General features: G+C 33.3%; 2 protein-coding genes and 2 pseudogenes across 3 annotated transcripts; 1 reads left to right on the top strand and 3 right to left on the bottom strand.

Moving 5' to 3' along the window:
* Positions 1-1,130: 1,130 nt before the first annotated feature.
* On the bottom strand, positions 1,131-6,667 carry LOC143545281 (beta-amylase 2, chloroplastic-like; annotated as a pseudogene). Its single transcript, XR_013137399.1, has 9 exons — positions 6,394-6,667; positions 5,174-5,245; positions 4,872-5,075; positions 4,594-4,788; positions 4,341-4,505; positions 2,999-3,259; positions 2,695-2,914; positions 1,985-2,204; positions 1,131-1,908 (listed from the first exon to the last, which is right to left on the bottom strand). The product of XR_013137399.1 is annotated as a beta-amylase 2, chloroplastic-like (transcript).
* Positions 6,668-11,923: 5,256 nt separating this feature from the next.
* LOC143545251 (gibberellin 20-oxidase-like protein) lies at positions 11,924-13,612 on the bottom strand. The gene is made up of 2 exons (XM_077037166.1): positions 13,186-13,612; positions 11,924-12,704 (listed from the first exon to the last, which is right to left on the bottom strand). The coding sequence occupies exons 1-2, from the start codon at positions 13,548-13,550 to the stop codon at positions 12,059-12,061; spliced, it is 1,011 nt and encodes a 336-aa protein (XP_076893281.1). The 5' UTR covers positions 13,551-13,612; the 3' UTR covers positions 11,924-12,058.
* A 3,954-nt stretch (positions 13,613-17,566) lies between these two features.
* LOC143545236 (pentatricopeptide repeat-containing protein At1g03540 pseudogene) lies at positions 17,567-19,164 on the top strand (annotated as a pseudogene).
* Positions 19,165-20,211: 1,047 nt separating this feature from the next.
* LOC143545235 (uncharacterized) lies at positions 20,212-25,817 on the bottom strand. The gene is made up of 8 exons (XM_077037153.1): positions 25,670-25,817; positions 24,422-24,656; positions 23,493-23,700; positions 23,335-23,405; positions 21,944-23,123; positions 21,755-21,867; positions 20,886-21,057; positions 20,212-20,810 (listed from the first exon to the last, which is right to left on the bottom strand). The coding sequence occupies exons 3-8, from the start codon at positions 23,644-23,646 to the stop codon at positions 20,212-20,214; spliced, it is 2,289 nt and encodes a 762-aa protein (XP_076893268.1). The 5' UTR covers positions 23,647-23,700; positions 24,422-24,656; positions 25,670-25,817.
* Between the last annotated feature and the right edge of the window lie 1,735 nt (positions 25,818-27,552).

Here is a 27,552-nt window from a genome sequence, read left to right as displayed (position 1 = left end):
TTTTTATTTGATTTTTCATAACATTGTGTATATTAATTAATAATTATTAAATATGTATTTTAAAAAGTTATATGAATGACAGACTCGTTTAGGCTCGCGAGCCGGCTCGAGCTTGATAAGTGAAGCTCGGGCTTGTATATTAAACGAGCTTACTTTTAGGCTCGAGCTCTGGCTCGATCGAGCATTTTAACGAGCCAATCTCAAGTAGCTCGGCTCGTTTGCACCCCTAATTAGTAAGGGTAAAATTGTTATTATTGAAATTATTTTTAATAAAATTAATTAAAATGGATACATTTGTAAAAATTTTATTTAAGAATGGGTAAATATGCAATTATGCAAATTAGTTTTTTGCTATTCATTTATCTGCATTTTTCATAAATGAAATGATGGCTTTAAATGATGTTTCTACATTTAATATTTTTAGTTGCTTTGTTTGTTATTCAAATATTTGATCAAATTATGCATATTGTAGTTGCTTTAGATGTTAGTTAAGAACTTACAAGTGTTTATAAGTTTGTGTTCAGATTTTATGAATTAAAAATGCAGCTCTACTTAACCTTTTAGTTGCTGAAGAAGGTGAAAAGATGGCTGGAAATAAGCCTCTGCAGGATGAAGATGACATAAATGTTCTAAACAGATGTGTACTGGTAACAAATTTGAAACTGTTTATGGGGTGGGAACAAGTAACCGAACATTTCAGCCACTTTGGAACCGTGGAAAACGCATCCTTTGTCCATCGACCCGACCGCACATATACACGGAGTTGTATAGTGCTTATGGAAACGGAAGAACATGTTAACCAAATATTGGCTTCAAATACGCATAATATATACGGTGGAGAGGTCACATGTTACCGATACATGGGGATGGATGCGCATGAAGAGCTTCTATACAGTGATGGAAAGTTTAAGATGCGAATTAGTGCCGAAGATCTTGAGGGGAGCGCTCAAGAGCGGTATGAGACGGTGGAGAACTATTTGCATCCCAACTACCGCACGATGGAGTTTTATAGGAATGATCCGTCGGTTTTAGAAATAAGTTTCGAAACGAAGGAGCATATGGAAGAAGCTAAGAGTGTGTTGCCATATGAACAGATTGTTAAGAAAGTTAACGGGTCGGTTGGGAAAAAGAGTAAAAGTTGAAGGGGTGTTTCGGAAGAGTTTTATTAATTCGGATTTAATTAGTAGTTTGAAATTTGAAGGTTAAATTGTTAGTTATGAATGTTTTGGAAGTTTTAAGTTATTTGCATTAGTAGATGTTAGGAGTTTTGAGTCTTGGTGTGTTTAGAATGTTATTATCGTTTATCCAGTTCCTAACCATCGGTTACTAACCGTATTGGTTAGCCGGTTACAACTCATTCCTGTCTCAAAAGTCCAAACCGGTTCCTAACCATCATTGACTAACCAGTTTCTACTGCATCGGTTAATAACCAGGTTTGGTTTGGTTAACCAGCTATAACTTGCACCTCTACCTCTAGGCGAGCTTGTTTATGTAAAGATCGATCTATATCGAAATTTCAATAGCATCCGGTGAATCTTTGGGCGATCGAGTATGTTCATTTAAATGTATTCATTTTAATTTATGGTATATTGGTATTTTAGATCACAAAATGAACCAAATCACAACTTTATGCTATGTGAAATTTTATTCTATACAATTTTTTAAGCTTCTTCGCCCGAAAAGTATGCGAAGCGGATAGAAAATCAGTATCGCTGCAAAGCACCTGATGCTACATATAAAGTTTAAACCGGAAAATAAGCGAATTTAACAGAAACTCGTTACCGCAAATACATGATCTTGAGGGAAAATCAATTTGAGTTCAGGTAGAAAGCCTAAGGTAAGTTGCGAAACACGAAACAGCTTAACGGTCGATTTGAATCTAGTTTTAAAGATTCTCCACAGCTTCACCTGTTTAAGGGAACAAATTAATAACTAAACAAAGTTCAACAACATATTACAGTTTACAAATTTAAGCGAGATTTACCATGCATTCTCTTGACAAATAGTTGAAATTCTTTTAAGTTGTGTTGTTCAAGGAGAGCTTGACTGAGCCTAAGGTAGGTAAAAGCAGATAAGTGTCTGCCATCTGGATCGTTTCGCGGTTTTGCATGTTCTAGTATCTTGTTATACCCTTGTCTATCATAACACGGAAGTGCATTTTCACTTGCAACTGGTATATCAGCGTCCCATGCAGCATTCAATACCTAAAATATGTTTTGAATATAAGGGGGGGTGCAAACGAGCCGAGCTGTTCACAAGTTACTCAAGCTCGGTTTGATAAAAAGCTCGAAACGAGCCGAGCTTTTTCGAGCTCAAGCCGAGCCCGAGCCTCAAATAAAGCTCATTTAGTTATCGAGCCTAATCTCTAGCCTTGTGTATTTTTATGTTTTACGAATTTTGGACTTTAATGTATTAATTTCACACTAAGCAGCCGAGCTCGAGCAGAGCTTTGGCTCGTTTAAGGTATTACACGAGCTCAAGCTGAGCTTAGGCTTGCTTAAGGTTTTTCTCAAATTATATAAAAATAATTAATGTATATAAATTAATACATAAACAATAAACGAGCCAAAAGCTCGAGCTTTAGAAAAAAGAGCTCGAGCTCTCATAAGTCAAAACGAGCTGAGATCGAGCCTAGTCGAGCTCGGGCTCGGCTTCTTTATACCCTATATAAGTACCTATTATATAACTACCTACCTGCCAGACTAACCCTTCGGGGTCAGCCCATTGCTTCCGGATACCCCTCTTGCTGGTCCATTGTACGCCATTCAACACACGTAAAGTTTAAAGCGGTTTCATGCTTCTTTAACATTGAAGCAATTGGAGCATATCCATCACGGTTAGCCCGGTTGTAAAATCCAGCTGTCAGTTCTGCTGCATGGCTGGCGGTTTTGTACCACCAATGAATACCTGATAACTGATCATCCATGAAAAATGAAAACTTTAAGTTGGTTATAACATATAATGTGATCCGTGTTGAATATATGAATAATTGACTTACCTTTACAGCAATGGGAGTGTCTTCAAAGGCTAAATTAGCCATTGCTAGTACTCTGTCACCATGATCGATGAGATATTGAGAGTACCAATTTAGAAAAAATCTACCATACGCGCTGTCATAATCACCACCGTCACAAAAGAATCTGGTATCCTGAGGGTGAGAATTATAAGTGCCTGCGTCATCAGGCGGTCTACCCCAAAACGAGTGTCCTCTTGCATCTGCAGCTTTCTGAAGAAACTTTCTTAGGTATTTATCATAGCACTGCAAGGTAAACACGGTGTGGGCTTATTAAACCTTTATTAAAATGAAAAAAAATATAAAATAAAAAATGGTCTAAAATTCATAAAACAAACTGTTACAGTTGGTACTTAAGTCTTAATAGTCAATATTTCTCATAGTGCATATTACATATTATATCTACTATAGTATAGTGTAAAAGTGTATTGAAGAGTTTCTGTAAACTAAGATAATTCATTAGCATTTGAGCATTTCATTGGTGCAAAAATAGCAACCATAACCAAAGAAATATATTCTAACAGTTGCTGCAAACAGACACACCTTGAAAGACCGACCGCACATGATAACAAGATATATATTCTTAATCATATTCTAGTGTGTGCAACTAAGATATTTCATTAACAGTTAAGAACTCCAACTAAACCTAATACGATATATTCCAGTGTGTGTACGACAGACATTTCATTAATTATGTTCAAGTGTGTAACTAAATCTAGATAACTAAATACATGCAATATAATATATATAAAAGAAAACTAAAATATATTATCAAATCTTACGGTGTAGTCCAGTTTTATATGGCCGGTTTTCCCTATAAACAATTTGAAAATTTTGAAACGACCGACCATAAGTTGAAGGAAAAGAAACGACTGCAAAACTAAACCAATGACCGGTTTTGCGGTTTAAAACCGAACCGTGAACACCCCTAGTTGTTAGCTTTGACCCGAATCACTTTCTGTCTATTTTTTAAATATGTTCATACATAATTAGTCTGAATACTAAATAATATATTTAATTATAGTTTATCTTATTTTTCAAGTCCAAATATGGAGTAGCTTTTAACTGTTTATGCCCTGAAAATACACTTTGGGTGACTTTCCCATTTCCTTAAAAGCTACCTTTTTTCTACTTCACATGTTTCATCCATTTCTTTTAAAGCTAACTTTTTTTTTACTTCACATGTTTCACCAGTTAAGAGATTAGACTCAAACCAATTCATAAGAAAAAAAGTCAATATTTCCATCTGCAATTACTAATCATAATTATGTAATATCATGCCTCTAGTGGTTCTATACTTATTTGTTTATAGTTTATATAGAAGTACCTGAAATTCACCAATACCAGGATATTCCCAACCGTGTTTTGCAGGGTAAGACGGGTAACGCAATTCTCCACACGCACCTAAACCGATTTCAATCTCGGTAATGCTTCCATCCTGGAAGAATTCATCAAATTCGACCCGGAAGCTTCTCATATACTCAAAGTATACCTGCATATATTATGCACAAAACAACTTTTTATCAATTTTTAATTTTATTTTGTTAAATGTCACAACTTTTATCAGCAAAATCTAATACCTCAACAGCAGTACGGCCTCTCAAAACCCGTTCCTTATCAATTCCCCAAGTAAGACTTTCAGGGTTTCGCCTTCCATCTCTGTCAGTAAAATAAATATCGGGATTTTCTTGACCGATTTCTTTGATCCATTTAGGCAATGGAATATAAACATCATCACCAACATTACCTCCACACTCATGAAATGACATTACAACCTGAATACAAATCATATTTATTGTCCCTTCGGATTATAAATTATTAATAAATTATATACGGTTATACACCATGGAAAACAAACCTGTAACTTAAGATCCAATTCACGCACTATCGAAAACAGTTGCCTGTAACCTTTCCAATTATACTGTTGGGGATTGTTGGCCTCGACAATCCCCCACCAGGTGTCAACCATTACACCATCAACATTAATCGACTTCAGCGTTCTTAACTGATTCTTCAGATTATCAGGATCAACCAGTTCACACTCCATGTTGATGGTCCCCAACTGAATTTCAAATATAATATCAAAACAAGAAGTAATATTGAGGTTACAAGTATTTTTATTGTAGAGCTAACAATAATAATGCACATTTAAGGAGTTACTGGTAGCATAACATAAACAGGAACATGTGGTGTGCCTGTAAAATCCCGTTCCTCTGAGACAATTTCATTGACCTGCAAAACAGAATTTAAATCAGACTAAAGTATAATCATTATGTATTGGGTATATACCATTCCAAACCAACACACTTCATATTTTTCGTTGTAAAAGTCCCTTAACATTAAACCAGCATACTTTCTATTTCTTATCATAAAAGTCACTTAACATGTTAAAACTGAAAAAAAAATAAGAAACAAAGAAAGAGAAAAAACCGCCTCTTAATGATTGAATGAAATAATGAATGAAAACATTATTTTACAAATTACGTTATAATAATGATAAAAAAACATTTGTTCATAACTTTTTAAGGAGCCTAACTCGAGCTTTAAAAAAAACCTCAAAATGAGTCGAGCTCGAGCTTTAGATAAATAGCTCGAAACGAGCCAAGTTCAAGCCCTCTTAAGTCAAAACGAGCCAAAAGCCTACTGTTTTGACCAAAAGCCTACTCAAGCTCGGGTTCAGCTTGTTTACACTAGGGGTGTAAACGAGCCAAGCCCATGCTTGAGATTGGCTTGTTTTGACTTATGAGGGGCTTGAGCTCGGCTCGTTTCAAGCTCTTTTTCTAAAGCTCGATCTCGGCTCGTGATTTGTTTTAAAAGCTCAAGCCGGGTCGTTTATTATGTCTTATTAATTTACATATACAACTTTTATATATTTTTAGAGAAACCTTAAACAAGTCTAAGCTCGATTCGAGCTCGTCAAAGCTCAACTATAGCTCGGATGCGAAGAGTTAACTTAATACATTGAAGTCGAAAGAGGTAACACTTAGAATACACAAAGCTTGAGCTCCGGCTCAATAACTAAACGAGCTTTATTTGAGGCTCGGGCTCAGATCGAGTTAGAAAAAGCCTCCGTAATAAGTCAAAAAATCACAATTTTGTTCAAATTTAACGTGTGGAGGGACTTCAACGTGCAAAATATAACAAATGTTACACGGGAAAAAACATAAAGTATGCTGGTTTTTTATGTGCAAAAAAATGTTAAGTGACTTTTATGTTAAAAAACTGAAACTATATGTTATTAGGTTTATCTATCTATCTATCTATCTATTCTCTATCTTGTTGATCCCAAATTTAACCTAAATAATAAATTCACATCACAATTTAATAAACCATAAAAACCTAAATCAAACTAATCACAATTACAGCATCACACTAGTTACCTCGTGGTGATCAGAGGTACAGATTGAATCACTGACACCAGAGGAGTCCGAAATTCGAGTGCGAGAGGTCAAATTGACGAAATTGACCTTCAAATTATGAGAACGATGACTGAATTGAAGTGCAGGAGGTGGTGAAAATGAGTGCCGGAGGAGAATAGCGTTTGAAGAGGTGGTTGTGGCGCATTTTAGCATAGCGTGCGCGGTGGTTACCGCCATTGGAGGATGAGGTCATGGTTTAAGTTTTGGGGATTTAAAGGAAGAAGCAAGAAGAAGATGGACACGTGATCCAAGATGTTGAGATCAACGAACGTTTTAAGTTTTACGTAAAGATGCATTTTTATATTTTATTAGTTTTTTATTAACGGGTTATTATTGGGTACGTTTGTTTGTTTGATTATTATAAGGTGCTACTTAAATAACTCGAGGCTTCTAGTTTGACTCATAGCTTGCTCGATAAAAGTTTAAATGAATCTAGTAAAAAAATTAATTTCATATGACCTGAGTAGAGCTACCTCGTTTAATTTTGAGGTCGACTCATCTACAGCCCTATACCGAACAGCACGCCACATGTTATATAGGTTGTATGAGGGTATTTGGGTTTATGTAAAGGACACCACTGCTAGTAAGTCAAGTCATAAGGGTTGTATATATTTTCCGAATATTATGCAGGCTTGTCTCAAAACCTTGTCTTTTAATACGGGCTTAACACGTTCTCTGTATCATACGGTCTTATGGAGCTAGGAGTATATGGACTAATGATGGAGTTCCACGTCAAACATAAGGAGTTGAAGATTAATAGTGAAAAGAAATAAAAGTTAAAAAAAAGAAATATTATGATTGGTTACTACGGGCTTAACACGTTCTCTATATCATTCCTCTCCACTTTCATCAGCTTCACTAGTCTGAAATCCCTACCTAGTCCCGCTACCTGAAGTGTTGGCGTCGGCGTAGCCAAGCTACCCGAATCAAGTCATACACAACCCTACTGACGCCCTAAATACCCTTATAAAATTATACGAGTCATAGATATGTGAAAATATTGCACGGACCATATACATGTGTAGATAGTGTATCAATAGTCTTTCAATATAGAAATCATCATCAATGTACATAAAGTTATAGACTTGTACAACTAATAGTAGTAATAATGTGTGTTGTTCTTTATAAATATGTAATTAACTATTTGTTTAAGTTGATGAGGTTTAAACTTTAAAGTGTATTATGCCTTGTGACCGATGTTAGGGCTAATTCTTGATCAAACCCATAGCTACATCTTTAAAGGCTATCGAACGAAACCGGTTAATGCACCATATCAATGCACATTCAAACCGAATATTGTTGGACTCGTTTAGATTATCTACATTTACCTATACTAATAAAACGAAACCGTTTTTGACATGTCATTTTACTAGACTCTTCACATAGGCTGCCAAGTGTATAAATGATCGGAATCGAACTCACTATCTTACTTTTAAAATTGTTTGTGGCTTACTAACTCAACTATGATTAATTGATGTTGGCCTTCTTTTTTTCTTAATTTGTATAGATTCACAACCTTTCATTTTGATTTTTTTTAAATACAAATACAAATTATTATTACTAATCTATGTATTTTAAAAAAATATTTATATCATAGGAATCAATAAGATATGTTATTATGCATATTATTAAATTTAACATTTTCATTTTATTTTTTAATCACCCGTATATCACACGGGCTCTATCAGAGTGTATTTAACATTTGAACATGGTAATGGGCATTGGGCAGATGGGCCAAGGGTGTTCAGTTATTGGATTAGTGTCGATTATATAAAGCCCATATATTGTTTAAATGGGTTTCATTGTTCAAATAACTTAATTAACTTTTTATTAAGAACGTTACTTTCCTTCAAATTGTGATACACAAAAAACTTACCATTGATGTTTATGTAACTGCATATACAAGTATACAACTAATAAAGCCTGAACCCAATAGAACTTGAGATCAACTCAGCCTTTACTCAATCCGGACCTTGCTTTTGGTCGCCCGTGTTCATATTAATTATGGGTGAAAACGAGTCGAGCTGATCATAAGCTACTCGAGCTCAGATCTATAAATCCTAACATGAGCGGAGCCTTTTCAAGCCCGAGCCTCGAAGAAATCTCGTTTAGTTATCGTGCTTGAGCTTTGTGAGCTTTTAAGTTTTATCTAGTTTGGACCTCTGTATATTAATTTTATATTGCACAACCGAGCTCGAGCCGAGCTTTGACTCATTTAAGGTACTACACGAGCTTGATCCGACTTCGGCTCATATATGATATTACAAGAGCTCGAGCTAAGCTTAGGCTCTTTTAAGGTTTTTCTCAAAATATGTAAAGTTAATTAAAACATATATAAGTTATTCAATATATAATAAACGAGCCGAGCTTGAGCCGGGTTTGAAAAAACAACTCACGAGCCAAGCCCGAGCTTTAGAAAAAAAGCTCGAAATGAGCTGAGCACAAGCTGGAACTCTAGTAAGTCAAAACGAGGCAAACAATCTAGTCAAGTTCAGGATTGGCTCGGTTCATACCTTATAATTTATATAACATCTAGAATTAGAAAGTCTTAGCATATGGTTAAACTAATACATTATTATTCTTCATTGGTAAATTAGTGACAAAAATTAGTGACGACATTCATCGATAGGTAACATAAATTCAATATATGCCTTTTAAATATAATAATAATTCGTCTAAACTAATTATATTGATGTTTTACCCTATTACACATAAAGCATAATTTGTAATTTTTTCTAGAAGTGATATTTTGCATATAATGATATAATATAACATTAATGAACATTTTCTAACCGTGTATAACAATTTCTATCAGATTATAAAATTTTAAAATGACATGTTTGTTATATAAAAATAGGGCTTCAAGATCATGTAATTTGTTTAATAATATTAGTATACTGATTAAGCAAACCCATGTGAAAGGATCATCAGCATGCTTACATTATGACATTTTTTATTTTGAAAAATAATTAATAAATTAAGTATCAAATATTGATCAATTAAACTTTCTACGTCATTCTCTAGGGCATTATAGGGCGTGAAGGAGCATGGGCATTTCTATAATAACGTCATATGTGGCTTGAAATAGTAAATGATTAAAAGGGTGTTAAAAAGGACATTATTACACATTGAAAAAACAGTAACCATTCCGAATGGTCTTAGCTACGCATGTTATTCTATATGAATATGTAAATATTAGTATGTATAATATATGTTGTTATAGTTAACTTAATAAATGATGAAAGCCAAAATTGTAGTATATGCTAATTTTTTTTAATGTAATTTTGATGTAATTATATATGTATGGATACGTGGATTAAAAAAACTATATTAATTCCATATGTGATAAAAACCAAAATAGCGTGTGCATATAATGATCTCTTTATCTAATTTTGGTTTTTATTATGCATGCACATATAATAAATATACATTTTTATTTTACTATATGCATATTGTATACTTTATTAAAAGTGATGGTTTGATATGAATAGTATTGGCCACCACCTTTTTTTATATATAAAAGTTGAAGAGGAAAATACCAATAAACTTGAATAGTCTTTTGAGTTAATTCATATCTAATTCTTTTCTGGATAAATTCCAACTTCTTTAATGCACAGTTAATTTATAAGAAATATTAAAAATGGAAAATAGATAATGCACAATATTTTTTAATCATGCATTAAGCATGGCCTGATAAATACTATTTAGCATCATTTTCACAATAGTTGGAATCACTATAAAAATATTTTTTGTCTATATAAAACGAAATCTACATGATGAAGAATAATCAACCTGAGTATAAAATTCATATTATCCTCCCAATTAATTTATATCCTTTTTATACTGTAGAAACTCTTTTATTTAAAAAAAGAAAAATATCACATTTTCTTCCTAATTAAATTTCATGTTTTTTTAAAGCCAACAAATAAAAGTCCAGTCACTCAAGGTAACGCAATGGTAAAATGTGACTCATGCGCGCGCCCGTTCAATTCTTGGGAAAATCCACTACCCGAATACCTGATGTGATAAAACGCAATTAGAGTAGAATCGAAGTAACGTTTACATAGAACTGCACTTTTGACATAAACAAATTCCGACTCTTAGCACCATTGCTTCCACAACTAATAATGCAAGTTTACGAACACTTCGATTAAAGTAATTAGGAAGGCCCAACTTGAGAGATGGGCAACTTTTAGTCAAAGATTTTCTTAAACTAAATTATATATAATTACCAAATATTCTATATTATACACATATCATCTGCTTAAGATTGCACATGATACAACCCAATTTTGTACACCAAATGTATCATTGAGCATGATGAGCCTTTTTTTAAATATTTTTTAATAATAAATATATAACTATAACTAGCAACAAAAAGAGGTTTTTCTTTTATTAAATAAATAAGTAAAGGATTAGGGACACTAATCAACTAGATCTATCGGAATGTTATCTTATTTACATAATAATAAACAACTATAACAGACGACGGCCGGTAATCACTGTTACCGATGGAAAACAACCGTTAGATTTTTTACGGGATATGTAGTATAAAGTTTAAAAAAAACAAAAAAAAACATGAACAAATTAGTTTGATTGCGAATTTTATATAATCTACCTATATACACATGAGTACAAAATTTAAAAGCTAAGAACGAATTAAGAAATAAATTATTTAATTTTGTTTTATGTAGTTTTATAAAATTTTAATATTATAAAACAATACGCTCCTATATATTTTAAGTAATAATGGTAATCATGGAAGACAAATGAAAAAGATTTCCACAATCTACATGTAAAGCACTTGTTTTATATTGGATATGCTTGCCATGAAAGGTGAGCACCAAAACAAAGCATTACTTTCCATGACACCAAACAATTAACCACCGAATATATAAGTCAAAAAAAATGATTATTGCATTTTTTATTGTTTTTATTTCATTAATTTATTTTGTTGTAAGTACATAAATTATACCACTTAACTATGTATACAAGATATTATTAACTAAATTAGCAGATATAGCTAATTAATTAACTAGTTGGAAGAAGTTGATGGGTAAGACTAATATACGAGCTTCTCAGGCTAGTAGCCTACGGTTTCATAAGAATGAAGATGGATAGATAATCGGGTGGGTTAGTTAGTGACCCACTAGTAATTCAAATTACTATAAAAAACAGAAGGAAGAAATTGATGGAAGAAATAGTAATTTATTTGACAGAGATATCATGTATTGCAGTGTGTGCTAGTTTGTGTTGGAAAAAATTATATTAATTTTTATAGCAAGTATAAGATGATTTAGTTGTTTCATATGTGATTATAAATATGTGGGTAATTTAATATAGACATTAGATAGGTTCCAACCAATTAAATTAAAAAAGTTGCATGTGTTACATGATACCCTTATTTTATTCATATTCATAATTTAACTATTAAATAATACTGAATATTTGTACAGCTTAAGTTTACAAGAAAAAAAAACTAGTAAACCATATATACACACAACAATAAATCATGCTTATATCCTTGAGCCTAGCTATATTTTTTGCACACCTTTATTCATACATTCGAGTTTCGATACAAGTTCATACACACGGGTTTATCACCACAACGATGATAGGTTTGGATCTATTGCATTATGACTTGGAATTTCGTAGACAACTCTTGGTGTTGTGTGTGACAAAAATCTTTAACCGTAAATCCAACTTTTTCAAACTTCCCCTCTTCGTTGCTCTCTCGGAATTTCAAGTAATCCAAGCAAACAAATGGCTCGTAAAGTCTCATATCCTCATTGCCCGCGACTTCATTGGGAGCCAAAATCACCTTCTCGTCTTCAAAACACCAAAAGAAAGCAATTGAAAGCCGGTTTACTGGTTTTATCAACACGACTCTATGTCCAGATGAGACGAGCTTGTCGTTACTCCAAGCTTGCAACAAGTCACCGATATTTACAACCAACGTCCCTTCACTCGGAACAATGTCCATCCACCTCCCCTCTTGTTTTGATTTCACTTGCAAACCTCCTATTTCGTCTTGGTACACAATTGTTATGCAACTCATATCTGTATGCATACCCAGCCCTTCTATGGTACTTTTCTTGTCCTCTAAAATGGTCGGAGGTGAATATCTGTTTATTCTTAAATAACCGTGACAGTTTTTGAAATCTAAATCGTAGAAGCATGTATCAAATCCATCTCCTAGGATCATTAACACGATCTTCATAATCTTCTTTGCCAATTCCGTCATTTTCTTCCCATATTCTTCCAATATCTCACTATAAAAACAACCAAAAATATTGTAACACTTCAAGTTAGTGACATATGCATGGCTCTTAATTAATTTACTAGAACTTTTTTTAGATATTTGAGTATATTATCCTAAACAAATTTTGTGATCGATTTGAAAAAATCGACGGTAATGATACTATGTAAACGAGATTACAATTGTGCATATAGATTACAAGATTGTTAACTAGGATTTTTCACATGTAAATAAACCATCACTAAAGCTTATGAGATTGTTAATGTCATAATGTGACAATTTTTTGTTTTAAAAAATCAATTTCAAATTGCAAGTATAATACATACATATTAATTTATCAATAGTAGTACTAAAATATTAGTAAGAATGATTATATACCTTCCAACTTATCATACTTATATTTAATTATGGGGGTCTTATTAAACTATTTCAAAAAAAAAAATTGACAAATAAACACAAGAACAACAACTTAACTTACCAACATCAATCCTTACCTAAATTCGTGACGATTGTTGTCGAACACAACATCAACAGAATCTTGAGCCGATGAACGAAAATCTGGTCCGGAAACCCTAAAACTTTCAAAATAAGGAGATGCAATGAAATGAGGAGTGTAAGTTTTGATGGATGAAGAAGGACCAAGTTTAAGTTTTGCTTCACTAGGAAGATCAAAGAGTTGACTAGACAAAGATTTCATATTTTCAAAAAGATCCTTAGAGATTCCATGGTTGACAATATTGAAGAAACCCCATTGATGACAAGCTTCAGAAAGAGATGACAAAGATGAAGGTTCTAATGGCTTTGAGAGGTCTAGACTTGGGAGGTTTAGGGTTGTTTCAAAAGCAGAACTTGAAACCATTGTTTTTGTTATAAATAAAAAACAAAATAATGACAAAGAAAAGATTGATTTTAGGATTTTGGTCTTGTAGATTGTAGGTTATAGGTGTAGGGTTCGTTATATATAGGCACTAGATCCTGGTTTGTTAGTTGGGTGATTAAAATTAATTTTAAATAATTGCATTTGTTTTTAAATATATATAATAACTATATAATAGTGTAGTTTATATAAAAGATGTAATAATAACATTATAACCATATGAGTTTGAATTAAATACAAATAAAATTAATGTGTTAATTGTGAGAATCAAGTAGAGTAACTATATATCCGGATAAAGTAATTATGTAATTGAATTATAGTAAGTACTCTATGCTGTAATTACATAATTACTCTACTTGATTCTTACAATTAGCATGTTAATTTAATTTATACGTTAACTTTCTACATAACTATATAACTTGAGAAATAATGTGTGTTTATTATCAAAATCTTTGATCTATCATATAAAAGTATTTTGTGTTGTTGAATCTGACTGAAATGTTTGTTTGATACACGCTTGAGTGAGTCGTTTGATAAGTTTGACTAAACTCTTACTTCACATATAGAATCATTAGAATTCAATGTTCTTAAAAATCATATGACTAACATAATTCTTATGGCTGGCGCATTCTGTTTTTAAATTTGTCGTAACCAAACTATGGTGTTTGTTTTGTCAAAAATTGTCGCTAATACTATTTTTTTCTTGTCATCAGGCCTTTGCTATGGTGGTCAATAGATTTCTCTTAGGGGTTTCCTCTTGAGGAGGCGCCGGTCAAATCTATGGAGCATCGAACTAATAATGGACTATTTAAATTCCATAAATCTCTGGAGCGTCAAACTAATAACGGACAATAGAAATTACATCACATGGCTCAAGCTCGGATATTGGTGATTGGTATGCCTAATGGCTTACTGGAGAGACGAAACGCGGTTAAAAAATACTATTTAATTCTTGTCGGTAGTGTGTATATTGACCACTATTAAGCTAAGCCCAATGGGTCCAACTAAAGAGCCCAATTTAAAAGCCGGTACAAGCCCAAACAAGTAAAACGCTCAGGTTATAAGCAAAAATCGATGATTATGTAAGACATGCATAGAATTATAAATAAGGTCTAGTTCTTCTATGTAATCCTTATCTTCTTCTTGATTCTTAACATGTGGTAGATCCATCAATTTCTTGAATATTGATTTCTTAATTGAAACGGGTTCACTTCAGTTAGCTTGTGATCTCTTTCTTTAATTCATCGTATTTCATTAAAAACTAAAATGTTAAATATAATTATAAAACTTAATGATTATCTAATTTTTCTAGACAAACGATTTTAGACCGCCAAAAAATAAATAACTTGATTGTTCAATTAATTAGTGATAGTGTGGTACATACTTTTTCCAAAGCACAGTAATAATAATCATTTTGATGTCGTAGCTGTCTTTATCAAAACTTTTTGCTTTAAAAAAAATCCAAGATTTGCTTTATCAAGATTTACAACGCGTCTAATTTGACCATTTGTTGAGAGTGAAAAATAAATAAATTATATAATAGAGTATAGTTGAGCTTGATTTGAACTTAATTAGTTTCAAGTTCATCTTGTTTAACTTAAGTGATCTTGAGCTTTGATTTTGATTACAAGTTTATGTTGTTTAACTTAAGTTTATGTTGTTTAACTTATTTACATATATGCTTTTGAGTATGAAGATTGAGAATGTATTTGTTGCCCATGCATGGTAACTAAAACAATCAACTAATGCATCATATTATAAAAAATACAAGTCTATAGTTATAATTTATACTCAATACTCGTTTAGAATATACGTAATTTTATTGAAAAGTCTAACCCATGCGTATTTTCAAGCGGGTGTTTTGGTACTCGATACCTATTTGGATATGGGTACTTTAACTATTCAGTACCCATTTGATATTATGGTTTATTGGTTGTAGTTTGGGTTTGGTTTTGATGTTATGTTTTAGTTGTGGTATTACATTTTAGTAATATAGTTCATTGAATACCGGTACATGTACCAATTTAGCTAACTTGTTACTTATACCGGGATGAATGCAAAATTATTTGTTACTCGTACCGGTACTGATACCAAGTTCATTATATATTAGAAAAAGAAAAAAGAAAGAAAGTGGTACTAAAACGGGTCCCATGTCGATACCCATATCGAAACCTGGATCAATTCAGCTTATTTGTTACTCGTACGAGTGCTATTACCAAATTCAGTTGAGATTTGAAAAAGAAAAAAACAAAATGATACCAAAACGGATACCGTACCAAAATATTTGTATCGATACCTTTACTCGATACCCAGTTTTATTGATTTCCGATATCTTTAGGACCATTCAATCATTTTAAAGAATAAAGTGAAATAAAATTTCAAACATTATTCTAAATTTATTATCCTGAGCGCAAGAGTGGCAATTTGAAAGCACAAAAACATTATAAAATGGAAAATGTGAGATTGCAATTTGAAAACACAATACACAAATATTATAATGGATCATGCGCAACTTGAAAACACAATAATCAAGTAATCACTTTCAAAACACCCTCTATAGGACACATATGGACCCAATACTTGTTAATCGTTACAAAGCAACATGATTATGCATACGAATATCAAATTTCTCGAACGCCCTTAATGCTGAATGACCGACTCATTCTCACATCTTCCTAAAGGTTCTTATCTTACAAAGTGTGCGAAGTGAAGAAAATAAATAACACGTGATAATTTTGTAATTTGACTAGGATTACTCTTGATAGCCAAGTTAAAAAAAGTTACAAGTGCTATTGGTCGCATTGTCAATACGAACTATTATCGATCAATAGTCATAGTTTGTATTGTTAAAATCCAATTTGTTATTTAGAAAAAAATGATGGTTTAATAAATCATTTAAAAAAAACCATCTTTACTAGCATCATAAATAAAAATGAAAGAAATTGATCATAAGCTTCAAATGAAAAACAATTATATCATTTACGAAATATATTTTATAGTTATATAAGCTTTATGATATGATCAAAATTTGATCCAAATTTAATGAATACATTCATCTTCTTCATCATGGAAAGATGGAATATTGGAAGTTTTTTATAAGAGTGGGAATTCCACCAATCTCATTGGTATTATATAGTTACTTTTATGAATAAAATAATAGTCTAGCAAGCTTATTAGCCACAAGGTCCACTATTGTTAGCTAACCAAGCTCAAATTCAGCCGTATCCTGTCATTTTGGCTCCTACACCACAAGGCGGTCAGATCGTTCAAGCTTCTCTAGAATATCGTGGGTGTGCCTTTATGATTAACGTCAATCAAGCTCAACAAAATGCGATGTGGTGAACGGTATGTTTCTCGAAAATGACTACCTTGCAACCATTTTATTTGATACCTGTGCCAATATGAGCTTTGTGTCTTTTGAATTTGAGCCTTTACTTGCTAAACCCCGATCTAAGCTTAAAAACTCGTATTCTGTTGAGGTAGCTAATGGTAAATCTGTAACAATTGACTCGGTTATTCTAAATTGCATATTAAATCTAAATGGCCACAAGTTCTCAATCGACCTCATTCCTATACAATTAGGAAGTTTCGACATCATAGTAGACATAAACTGGTTGTCTGTTCAACGTGCTAAAATTGTTTGCTTCGAGAAGTTCATTCGTATTCCGCATGTCGATGGTCAAATCCTTCGTGTCTCTGGTGAAAAGCCATCTCCCTCGAGCCTAAATCTTATCACTTGTTTTCAAACCCAAACGCAGGGAGCCTTTTCTCCATCAACAATCACCCAAATGTTATTCTTCCATTTCCTTGGTTTCCCTACCTGAATGCTTCTCAAATGAATATCATTTCCCTCTGCAAAAACAACCTACTTTTTGATGCCATACATGTTCTAAACACCACTCATTCCCATACCAATAAACCCATCCTATATGCCATTCTCTTACAAACATGTACAAACTCCAATTCCTTCACTCACGGCCTCCAATTACACTCCCACGTTATCAAAACCGGCCTCGAAACCGACCGCTTCGTCGGCAACAGCCTGCTCGCCCTCTACTTCAAACTATGCTCCGATTTCACCCAAACCAAGCGGGTGTTCGATGGCCTCTATTATAAAGATGTTGTCTCCTGGACTTCCATGATCTCGGGTTTTATTCGTGTGGGAAACCCTCATCTTTCGGTTCATTTGTTTAAACAAATGGTGGGCATTGGTGTTGACCCGAACGGGTTCACGCTGTCTTCGGTCATCAAGGCCTGTGCGGAGGTCGGAGGAGAAGTGAATCTCGGTCGGGGGTTACATGGGATTGTTCTTAAGCGTGGGTTCGATACGAATCATGTCATTGCTAGCTCGTTGATTGATATGTATGGGAGAAGTTTTGTTTCGTGTGATGCACGTAAGGTGTTTGATGAAATGCCTGAACCGGATCCGGTTTCTTGGACTTCGGTTATTTCCGCGTTTACTAGAAACGATTTGTTTGAACAAGCGTTGGTGATGTTTGTGTCAATGATGAGGAGCCATCAAATGGCTCCGGATAGGTTCACGTTTGGAACGGTTTTGACCGCGTGTGGGAACTTAGGTAGGTTAAAGCAAGGTAAACAAGTGCACTCTAAGGTTGTTACGTCTGGTATTCGAGATAATGTGGTTGTTGACAGCAGCTTAGTTGACATGTATGGTAAATGTGGTTCTGTTTATGAGTCTCAAATGGTTTTCGATAGAATCGCCGCACCTAACTCAGTGAGTTGGTGTGCATTGCTCGGTGGATACTGCCAAACGGGTGATTTCGATACTGTTATTAACGTTTTCCGAGCAATGAAAGCGGTTGATCTTTATAGTTTTGGAACCATAATTCGAGCGTGTGCGGCTTTGACAGCTGTCAGACAAGGAAAAGAGGTTCATTGCCAGTATTTAAGGAGGCACACGTGTCAATCTGTTATTATAGAGTCGGCTTTAGTTGATCTGTATTCGAAATGTGGATGTATACACTTTGCTTATAGAGTTTTCAAACGCATGCAAGATAGAAATATGATAACTTGGAATTCAATAATTAGTGGGCTTGCTCAAAACGGGCAAGGTTTAGACGCTATTCACATGTTCAATGATATGATTAAGTCGGGGATCAAACCCGACAACATTAGCTTCATTGCTGTTCTTTTTGCTTGTAGTCATGCTGGTTTGGTTGATGAAGGGAAAGAATACTTTATGTTAATGAAGAACATGTATGGAATTGAAGCGGGAATTGAGCATTATAGTTGCATGGTTGATCTTTTAGGGCGTGCAGGCCGGTTAGAAGATGCTGAACATTTAATAATGGAGTCAAGTTTTAAGGATGACAAATCTCTTTGGGCAACATTGCTTGGTGCTTGTGCTACTAGTAGTGATTTCATTGTTGCAGAAAGGGTTGGTACAAAGATGATGGATTTGGATCCGGATTATCATTTGAGTTATGTACTTTTAGCTAGTGTTTATAGAACGATTGGGCGGTGGGACGAATCGGGTAAGATTATAGAGCTTATGAAAGAAAGAGGAATTCATAAAACACTTGGGAAAAGTTGGACTGATAGATGTACTCCAAAATGTTTAACTAGTTTAGAATAATGCTTGAAATTTTATTTCACTTTATTCGTTAAGACATAATGGTAACTTCATAATCCGTCTGACCAATGGCTAAGCATTTGATGATTGATTAAAAACTTTCTTGCTTAAAAAATGGATTATCGGGTCATTTTTTACAACAAAAAACCTGAAACACTAAAAAAACCAGTACATTTATAATTATTTGTTAGAACTGTTTTGGTTTAGAGTCTTTGGTAGTTGGAATATTAAGTTTTGGGACTTTTGAACATTATCGTATCATATTATTAAATCATGTTTGAATTTTAAGGATAAATTTTTAGTAGCATGATGAGTTTTGAAAATATTTTGTTATAAAAACATTTTATTTTTCATTTTACATCCAAGCCTTAAAACCTAACCATCTAAACCCAAATAATCCGAATCCGACCAACCTTAACTTTAAAATAAAAGGGTTGGTTATTGGGTTACTTTTTCTCTACCAAAAACCCAAAGAACACCCCTATGTCAAATGCTTATTCAGTTCCGTTACATCACCTTTCGATTAACTGGCTTTTCTGCTCACTCTAACTATAATACAATAGAAGTTAGGCCACACATTAAACACCTACAAGGCTACAATGCATCACATAACTTATGAGTCACATAAGTTATGTGAAGCATGGTAAAAACAAGGCCTATGTGGTTTTAAGATTTACAAACTTTCTTTGATGTATAAGCTTCATGCCTTCATATATGTAACACCCAAAAAAATAATGGATTAATTTCATATACAAAAAAAATAATAAAATAAGATAAAAAAATTTAAAAAAAAACATATAATTTGAATAAAGCATTCAAACACAAATAATGTATATGTCAAATATTACTCTTATTGAACACACTATTTTGTAGTACAAAGTACAAACAACATTTCCCTCTTTATTTTTATATCATTTTTATGTAAATACTTACATAACTATTAAACTAACCTCTCTCCATTCTTATATCTTTTTTTCAACTATATAAAAAAAAGTAACCAAAAAATCAAAATCACACAAACCACACCAAAACCAAACACTAAGTTGATTGTTAACAAACCAAACACTCTTCCCTAACAGCGGCTTCAAACGAACCATCGAACAAACTCAAAAGAGTATCATCGATCGTTTCTTCAAATATCGATTCCTCAATTTTATTAACCACTTCACGAGACTCAGACCGAATATCCAACCACGTTTTAGAAGTTTCCAAATCATACCTGACGAGCTTGCTCGGGTCTCGAGGGTAAACCGTGCATAGACACGGCTCGATCCTTGACCATACCTCTTTAATCAAGTCCATTCCTCTAGGAACGGGCCAAACGTTTTGTTTAATAAACGATGACTCGGGAATGTAACGGTTGCAGACGTGTTCGAGAGCTTCATTAGTTGCGTCAAATAGAATCCTTTGGTCGTGTTTGGGCCGGCCCGAAAACGTTTCGACTTCTTGAAGTATGGATTTGTTTAGTATTTGGAGTGATGAAATCCATCGGGTTTCGAACTCAGACCAATTTAAGTCGGAAGAAAGGAGCACGGCTTCGATGTATTCGAACGGGGATTCTTCGTTTTCCCCAGAGTCTGTGATTCGTAACGTTTGGTTTTCGGCACACTCGTCGAATTGGATACATATTGGTTGAACCGCAGCTTCGACTGAAAGTTTCAAAAGCAGACTTTAGTATCATCACAAGAGTGTGTGCGTGTATAATATTTAATAAGTTTACATACCAGGCACAGATACAGTTTTTGCAGGGCTAATATCATCATCAGAAAACAATGGCTCAAGAACGGATACAGGACTAGGCTTCTCGGGACTGACGCTATTGTGTTCTTCGGTCTTGCTATCAACCGAAGATTCACTAGGGATTTGAGAAGATAATAACCCCTCTTCATGTAAATCCTGCAAATCAATATAGAGAAAAGTTTCACTTTTCTGCGGTTTGGCTAAAAATTAAAAAAAAATCTTTAAAAAAATGTTATTTTTAGATTCGAAACCTGCTCACGTAAGAATTTGAATGTTCAAAATATACTAAACCGTAGTTTCTTTTTAAAAAAATTAAACATTTTGATTAGGGGTGGCAAATGTGACCCATGGGTTGAATGGGTTGTATTAAAATGTGTATAATGGGTCAAACTAGAAAAGAAAAATGATTGAAACGGGTTGAGATTTCTCGAGGTTTATTTTTTTGAAACGAGAAAAACGGAGTAAACTTTTTAGTATTTTTACGTATTTAGTTTTTGATTTATATTTCAAGTTATAATTTTTTAATTATTTTTTTTGAATTTTTTAATGAGGGGTTTTTGAAATCTCAACCCATTTTGACCCATTTCAAAAACCCCTCATTAAAAAATTCAAAAAAATAATTAAAAAATCAAAAACTAAAAAAGTAAAAGTACTAAAAAGTTTCCTCCGTTTTCTCGTTCCATTAAAAAAAACTTCAAGAAATGTCAACCTGTTTTGACCCGTTTCAATCATTTCCTTTTTTTAGTTTGACCCATTCTGACCCATTATATACATTTTAATACAACTCATTCAACCCATGGGTCCACATTTGCCACCCCTAATTTTGATACATTTTTCAAAAACAACTTGTTACCAGTTCCAAGATATCGGAAGCTCGATCTTTATTTGGAGTGTCACGTGGTTCACAAGCTTCTGTTTGTTCTTTGTGTTCATCACATGAAGGCGGTTTTACAACCTCTTGAACACCTGCATTAAGCATTGACCTCAAAAGTCAAACCATATTGGTTTTCTTGGAACTAAAGAGAAGCTTAAGAAAGTGTACCTTCACAAGTCATATCATCGGGACCTAAAACGTTCTTTTCAGAGTTGTCGGTAGTCGTGACCAGTTGACTTTTGTTGACCATAGGAAGATCGTCACAAGACAAAGGTCGCGTTCGCACCCGAGGACTTGTAATGGGAGAAAACGAGTTGTACTCGCGAAGAGATAATATCCTCCCAAGACTTTTTGGAAGACCTCTCATTGACTCGGCATTTTCGTTGCCACTCGTGAGAATTTCAGATAAATGTCTTTTAGCCTCAACATAAATGTTTGGTATCTGATTATTTGTGTTCTCGTTTTCCATTAGTTTTGAAAATCGGTCACTTGTTTTAAGCCCACTGTTGACTCGTGCAAATCTTTCGGTATAGAAATGATCTCTATTTGGAGATCTCCATCCGCTACCCGTTTTTCCCGTTCTTTCTGTCGGTCCCGGTAATTGTCGGTCCTTTCCCATCGCGTGTTTTAACCGTCTTTTAAGCTCCATGAACGAAAAAGGGGAACCGCCACCTTCACTATGGGAATCATTTTCTACCGGAGCTTGATTTTCAGAAAGCCCGGACTTCAAAATGACAATTCTGCCCTTTTCGTTAAAGGGTGTACTTTGACTACTTTCTTGTGGCTTGTGCCTTCTACTAAAGAAATTTCGGTGTTTACGGGTCACGGGTTCCTCTGATCCTTGATCTGTTGACTTTAACTTTGACTTTTGGTCTTCGTTTAGCAAAGAGTTTTGATCTTGAAGGATTTTGAAGAACATTTCTTTGTTTGAGCTCCACATCTGAAACATCTCTTTCAAATGAGGAATTTTCTTGTTGTCTCCGTTTGCTGAGTTCTCGTTCACCAACGCCTCAACAGCTAGAAAAAGCTTTTCTTCAACAATGTGAAAAGACCCTTTTGCCCTTGTATCAAGAACACTATGCTGCTCGTTTCTTTTTTTATAAATCAGCAAGATTTCTTTCACTAGAGCTTCAAGATCATGAAAGTCCGACACTTTTTGTGCTGAAACTTGATGATTAACCGAGACTTCCTCATTAAAAGCTTTCTTTAATGTTTTTGATATATTCTTTTGTTCATGATCTTTCTTTGTTGACTTTGGATCTTGGTCGATAAACATCTCTTCTTCAATAAGTTCCTTTACTTTAGTGCTCATGACATCAAATGTTGGTTTTTTTAACTTTTCGCCATCCTGATTCATTTAACAAAACTATTTGTATCATTTTTCTTTTGTTTTATAAAAAAATATCCTTAAAAATAAAATAAATTTTATATGAATAAAACAAACAATATAATCTTTAAATTGGCAATCAAAACAAAAAAACTTTAAATTTTTACAGCAATCCCAAGTATTAAAATTTGTTGTGGTTTTCGTGAAAAAAAAAATTATTAATAAAAATTACCTCAATGCGTGGATGCATCTCTTGAGAATTTGTGGGCAAACTCACTTCCGATGTAGGGTGTGAAGAACAGGCTGAAAATATAATAGAATTACAAGTTTAATTATTTGGTCAACCATCGACATGATAACTTTAGTTTTAGTTGTAAACAAAAGTTTTACCATGAGTATTATTGTCGGGGTATCTTCTACGATCTGAAAGCAGTCTTCTTGTGGCCCGACCATGTCGAAAGTCAAACATACTAATTATTCCCCACATACACCCTCCTGACTGGTCTTTCTTTCGAGCAGGACGTTGTTTTGATCTTTTTGCCATGATGAAATGGAGTTTTTTTCTTTTTTTAACAAATAAGAGACGAAGATAACGAACCTGATACGAAAGAAATCAAAGAGTATATAAGCTCAAAGAACCAGGAAAATAATGTGAAAAATGACATGTTTTTAAATAATTTAATAGAGGCTGCAATCTATCATATAAAAAATATAATCACAAACTATGAGTGACTAGCGTTTCAAAATCATTGGCTAGATGTTCATATCTAACGGGATGTTCAGGTGTGCAAAAATGATTATGTTTGTGATGTTTTGATTCGTTTAGTGCCATAAAAATAAGAGAACAAAAAAGGTATTGCTGCAAAAAAACTGATTATTGATCATACACGTAAGATTACCAAATTATTCCTAACGTCAATCAAGTGAGTACCAAATTATTCCTAACTTACTATTCTTGATACTACATGAGATCTTTGACATAAACCTTCATGGGCATTGTCTATTTATTTTCATCAGGTTTCTAATTCCCTAGTAAGTAGTAACGATTCATAAAACTACACCGGTTATTATACTCATAGTTTTACTGGATATTTATCAAAAAAGCAAAGTTCCATTAAGAATATTTTTAAACAAATTATGAAAGCATATATGCAAAAAAAAAAACATGTAAACGGGCCTTTGATCAAATTGTGAGATTTTTATGTTGCTCTTTGCAATGCAACAATGATTTAAATGCAACAAAAAGGAAGTACAAATATTCATTATTAATCTACAAAATGGAAAATCATGATTAAAGATATACAGAGATGAGAAAGTACCTCAAATTTATAATCTTTTGATTGTATCAGCAAGAGCCAAACTGCCTGTTCTCTAGAACAAGATCACGGAGATCCGAACTTGAATTCTTCGATTAGGTAACGGATCAAAACTTATTTATTCCCCTTTATCTCTCTTATCACTCAATGTTGCTTAGAACATTTAAAGGACCAAACAATCATCCCTCTTTAATATTTATAGACCCCAAAAGTCAAATCTTCAACCCCAAGAAAGCCCCTAAATTTAAGATTTTTGACAAAACTAAAAGATCTTAGAAAAGGATTTGTGATCACTCGTCAAACATCGGAACTTCACTTGATCTGATCCTCAAACTTTCTCAAAAAAATAAAACCGGGCGGAAACTTGTGAGAATTTGCGATCACTTGTCGATTATTACAAAATAAAAATCTAAAAAATTCAAAGATTAGGACTTTAAGACTCAAAGCAACTTTTGGTAGGTAAAAAAAATAGAAAAACTGTGAAAAAATAAAAAAACAGAGACCCCAGATGGATTAAACACTTAAACACTTATTTTATTAAGTGGAATTAGGTGTAAAGGTTTGGCAGCCATAAAAGACTGTAAAAAAGTAAAAGTGGTTACAAAATGCAATGAACAAGAGGAAATTGGCACTTACTTATGAATTGATGTGGTGGGTCCATCAATTCATCATACACACAACAAGAAACCCTAAAAGATTGAACCTTTAATGAATCTTGATCAAGATCAGCCCTATTCCCAGATCAATCTTTCTGCAAATTATTCAACTTTATCAAGAAACAGAGAAACCCACAAATTTTCTTGAAAAAGTTTGGGTTTTTATGACCCTTAAAGGTTCATTGATGATGAAGAAACCCTAAAAGATTGAAGCTTTTATGAATCTTGATCAAGATCACAGCTCAAGCATTCACTAATCCACCAAAACCAGACCTAATCTCATCTGGGTTTTTCAAGATTTTCAAGAAACAGATGACCCAGATCAATATTTCTGCAAATTATTCAACTTTATCAGGAAACAGAGAAACCCACAAATTTTCTTGAAAAAGTTAGGGTTTTTAAGACCGTTAAAGGTCCATTAGTGATGAAGAACACATAAAGTTTGGATCTTGAATGGTGGGTGTGATGAGAAATTGGAAGAGGAAAGTTAGCATGTATGATTGTGGTGGGGCCAATGGAATCAAATTATAAAACACACATAAACATTAAAACACACAGATGACAAAATCTTGATAAACTGAAAGAGAAAGCTTACAATGTAATGTTGGATGATGATGAATCATCATCACCCATAAGGGTTGGAAGAAGATTTGATTGACTAAAACATTGTTGGTATGCACACCTCTTTTTGGATTGGAAAGAGACAAGAGCAGCACTTAGCTGTTTTTTTGGTTAATATTGTTTACTCAATTTTATATAATATTCCAATTATATTTTGAATTATATTATAATTTATATGATGTGATGATATTAATTGTACTTTCTTTTTGTAAAAATATAATCTTGGTTTTGTATGTATTTTGATAGTGACATTTGATTAATGGTTAAGTATTTTAATTTTTTTAAACTAGAATGAAACAAAATTACGAGTCAAAATTATGTGAATCTTGGTGGTTCACACGACTCATGTTTGAAACATATACCAGTATTTAGTTTCAGAAATATCGAGGTGGTAATAAGAGACAAGAGTAAATGACTTTCACTAATATTCATATTATGTAGAAATCAAAAACATGTCTATAATATGCATAATAATTAAAAAGTTATTAATAATTAGAAACATCATGTTACATTGATTGTACTCCTATTAACTTTGTTCACAAAGAATGGTCACTTTAAGATATTGAAGGAACTTAACATTACCAATGGCCAGTCTTTCAAGAGACATTAATGAAATTTATGGGACATTCACCACTATTCATCAAACCAATCTCTACAATTATTATTCCTATATAGCTTAACAAAAAATCATGTCTATATTAACTTTCACAAATTTTTAGTTGAAACTAGTTTTTTATTTTATTTTAGAAGAATTCAATTAAATAGCTAAAGTATGCATCGCGAAAAGGGGAAGACGAAAAGGCTACACTCTCCCTTCTCATGAACGGTTTGTGTATACAAACTTCTCTCCCTGAAAAGCGCAGATGAAAGGTCACCCACGGACGTATATTGCAAATGGTCTAAGAACGTGTTATATACTTTTTTATATGGTATGAGATAGGAACTTTAAAGTAACTTGTTAATGACTTCATCCTTTAAAAAACAAAACAAAAACGTAGAGAGTAACAGAAAGTTAAAAGTAAAAAGAAAATTAAATGACTAACAACGCTCGGTGATGCCAACAAACTCGTTTATACCGGAGCTTTCATAAGTTCTCACAAAAGTTTTTTTGAATTTCTAAAGGCGTGTGTGGCCTTCAAATAATTCTTTATGCTATTTTAAAATATTTTAATTTGTAGATGTAGATTGTTGATAGAGGTTGGATCAAGTCCAACGGGCTGAAATTGTACGAGCTCAAACCGAGTTGTTAAGTAATAAGTATTAAGGTCATGCATAATGGGGCCTTGTAGAGGCGGCTAAAGTCCCTACACCACCATCTAGTGAATTATAGGGGTGTGAAGGGGCACGATCGTTTCACAAGAACATCTATGTGTGTCTTGAAATGATAATGATTGAATTAACATTATCCATTACACGTTTTTGGCAAAACAGAGTGATTATTATGTAACAAAAAAACGCCCGTAAAATGGCGTTAACCATTCGCGCATTAGGTGGGACTATCAAATAAGATAGGTATAAGTTCCACATTCCCACATTATATTCTTGGCTTGACAAGTATGATTGGTTATCCAACAAGATCCTTACTTTCTTATGGACAATGTTTGCTTATAGATTAGGTAACCATCATACTTTTCATCTTTGTAAAATACAAAGATGATGCAATTTTCTTTAGCAGTGTTTTATTTCAACTAAACCATGGAAAATATATGCAAAAATTCTTAATAATACACATGTAGCTTTAAATTTGATACATGAACATGGTCCCATTCACATTGGGTAGGTTTTATCTAGTTGGTTATATACAGTTTTGTAAAAATCGCTAGCATGATAAAGACTAACGATTAATCGGATCATTAA

This window comes from Bidens hawaiensis, unplaced genomic scaffold, assembly GCF_021521415.1.
Source record: "Bidens hawaiensis isolate Kalapana, Puna unplaced genomic scaffold, B.hawaiensis_p1.1 tig00013876_1, whole genome shotgun sequence".
In the NCBI taxonomy this organism is placed as follows: Eukaryota; Viridiplantae; Streptophyta; class Magnoliopsida; order Asterales; family Asteraceae; genus Bidens; species Bidens hawaiensis.
This window is presented reverse-complemented; position numbering and strand designations above follow the sequence as displayed.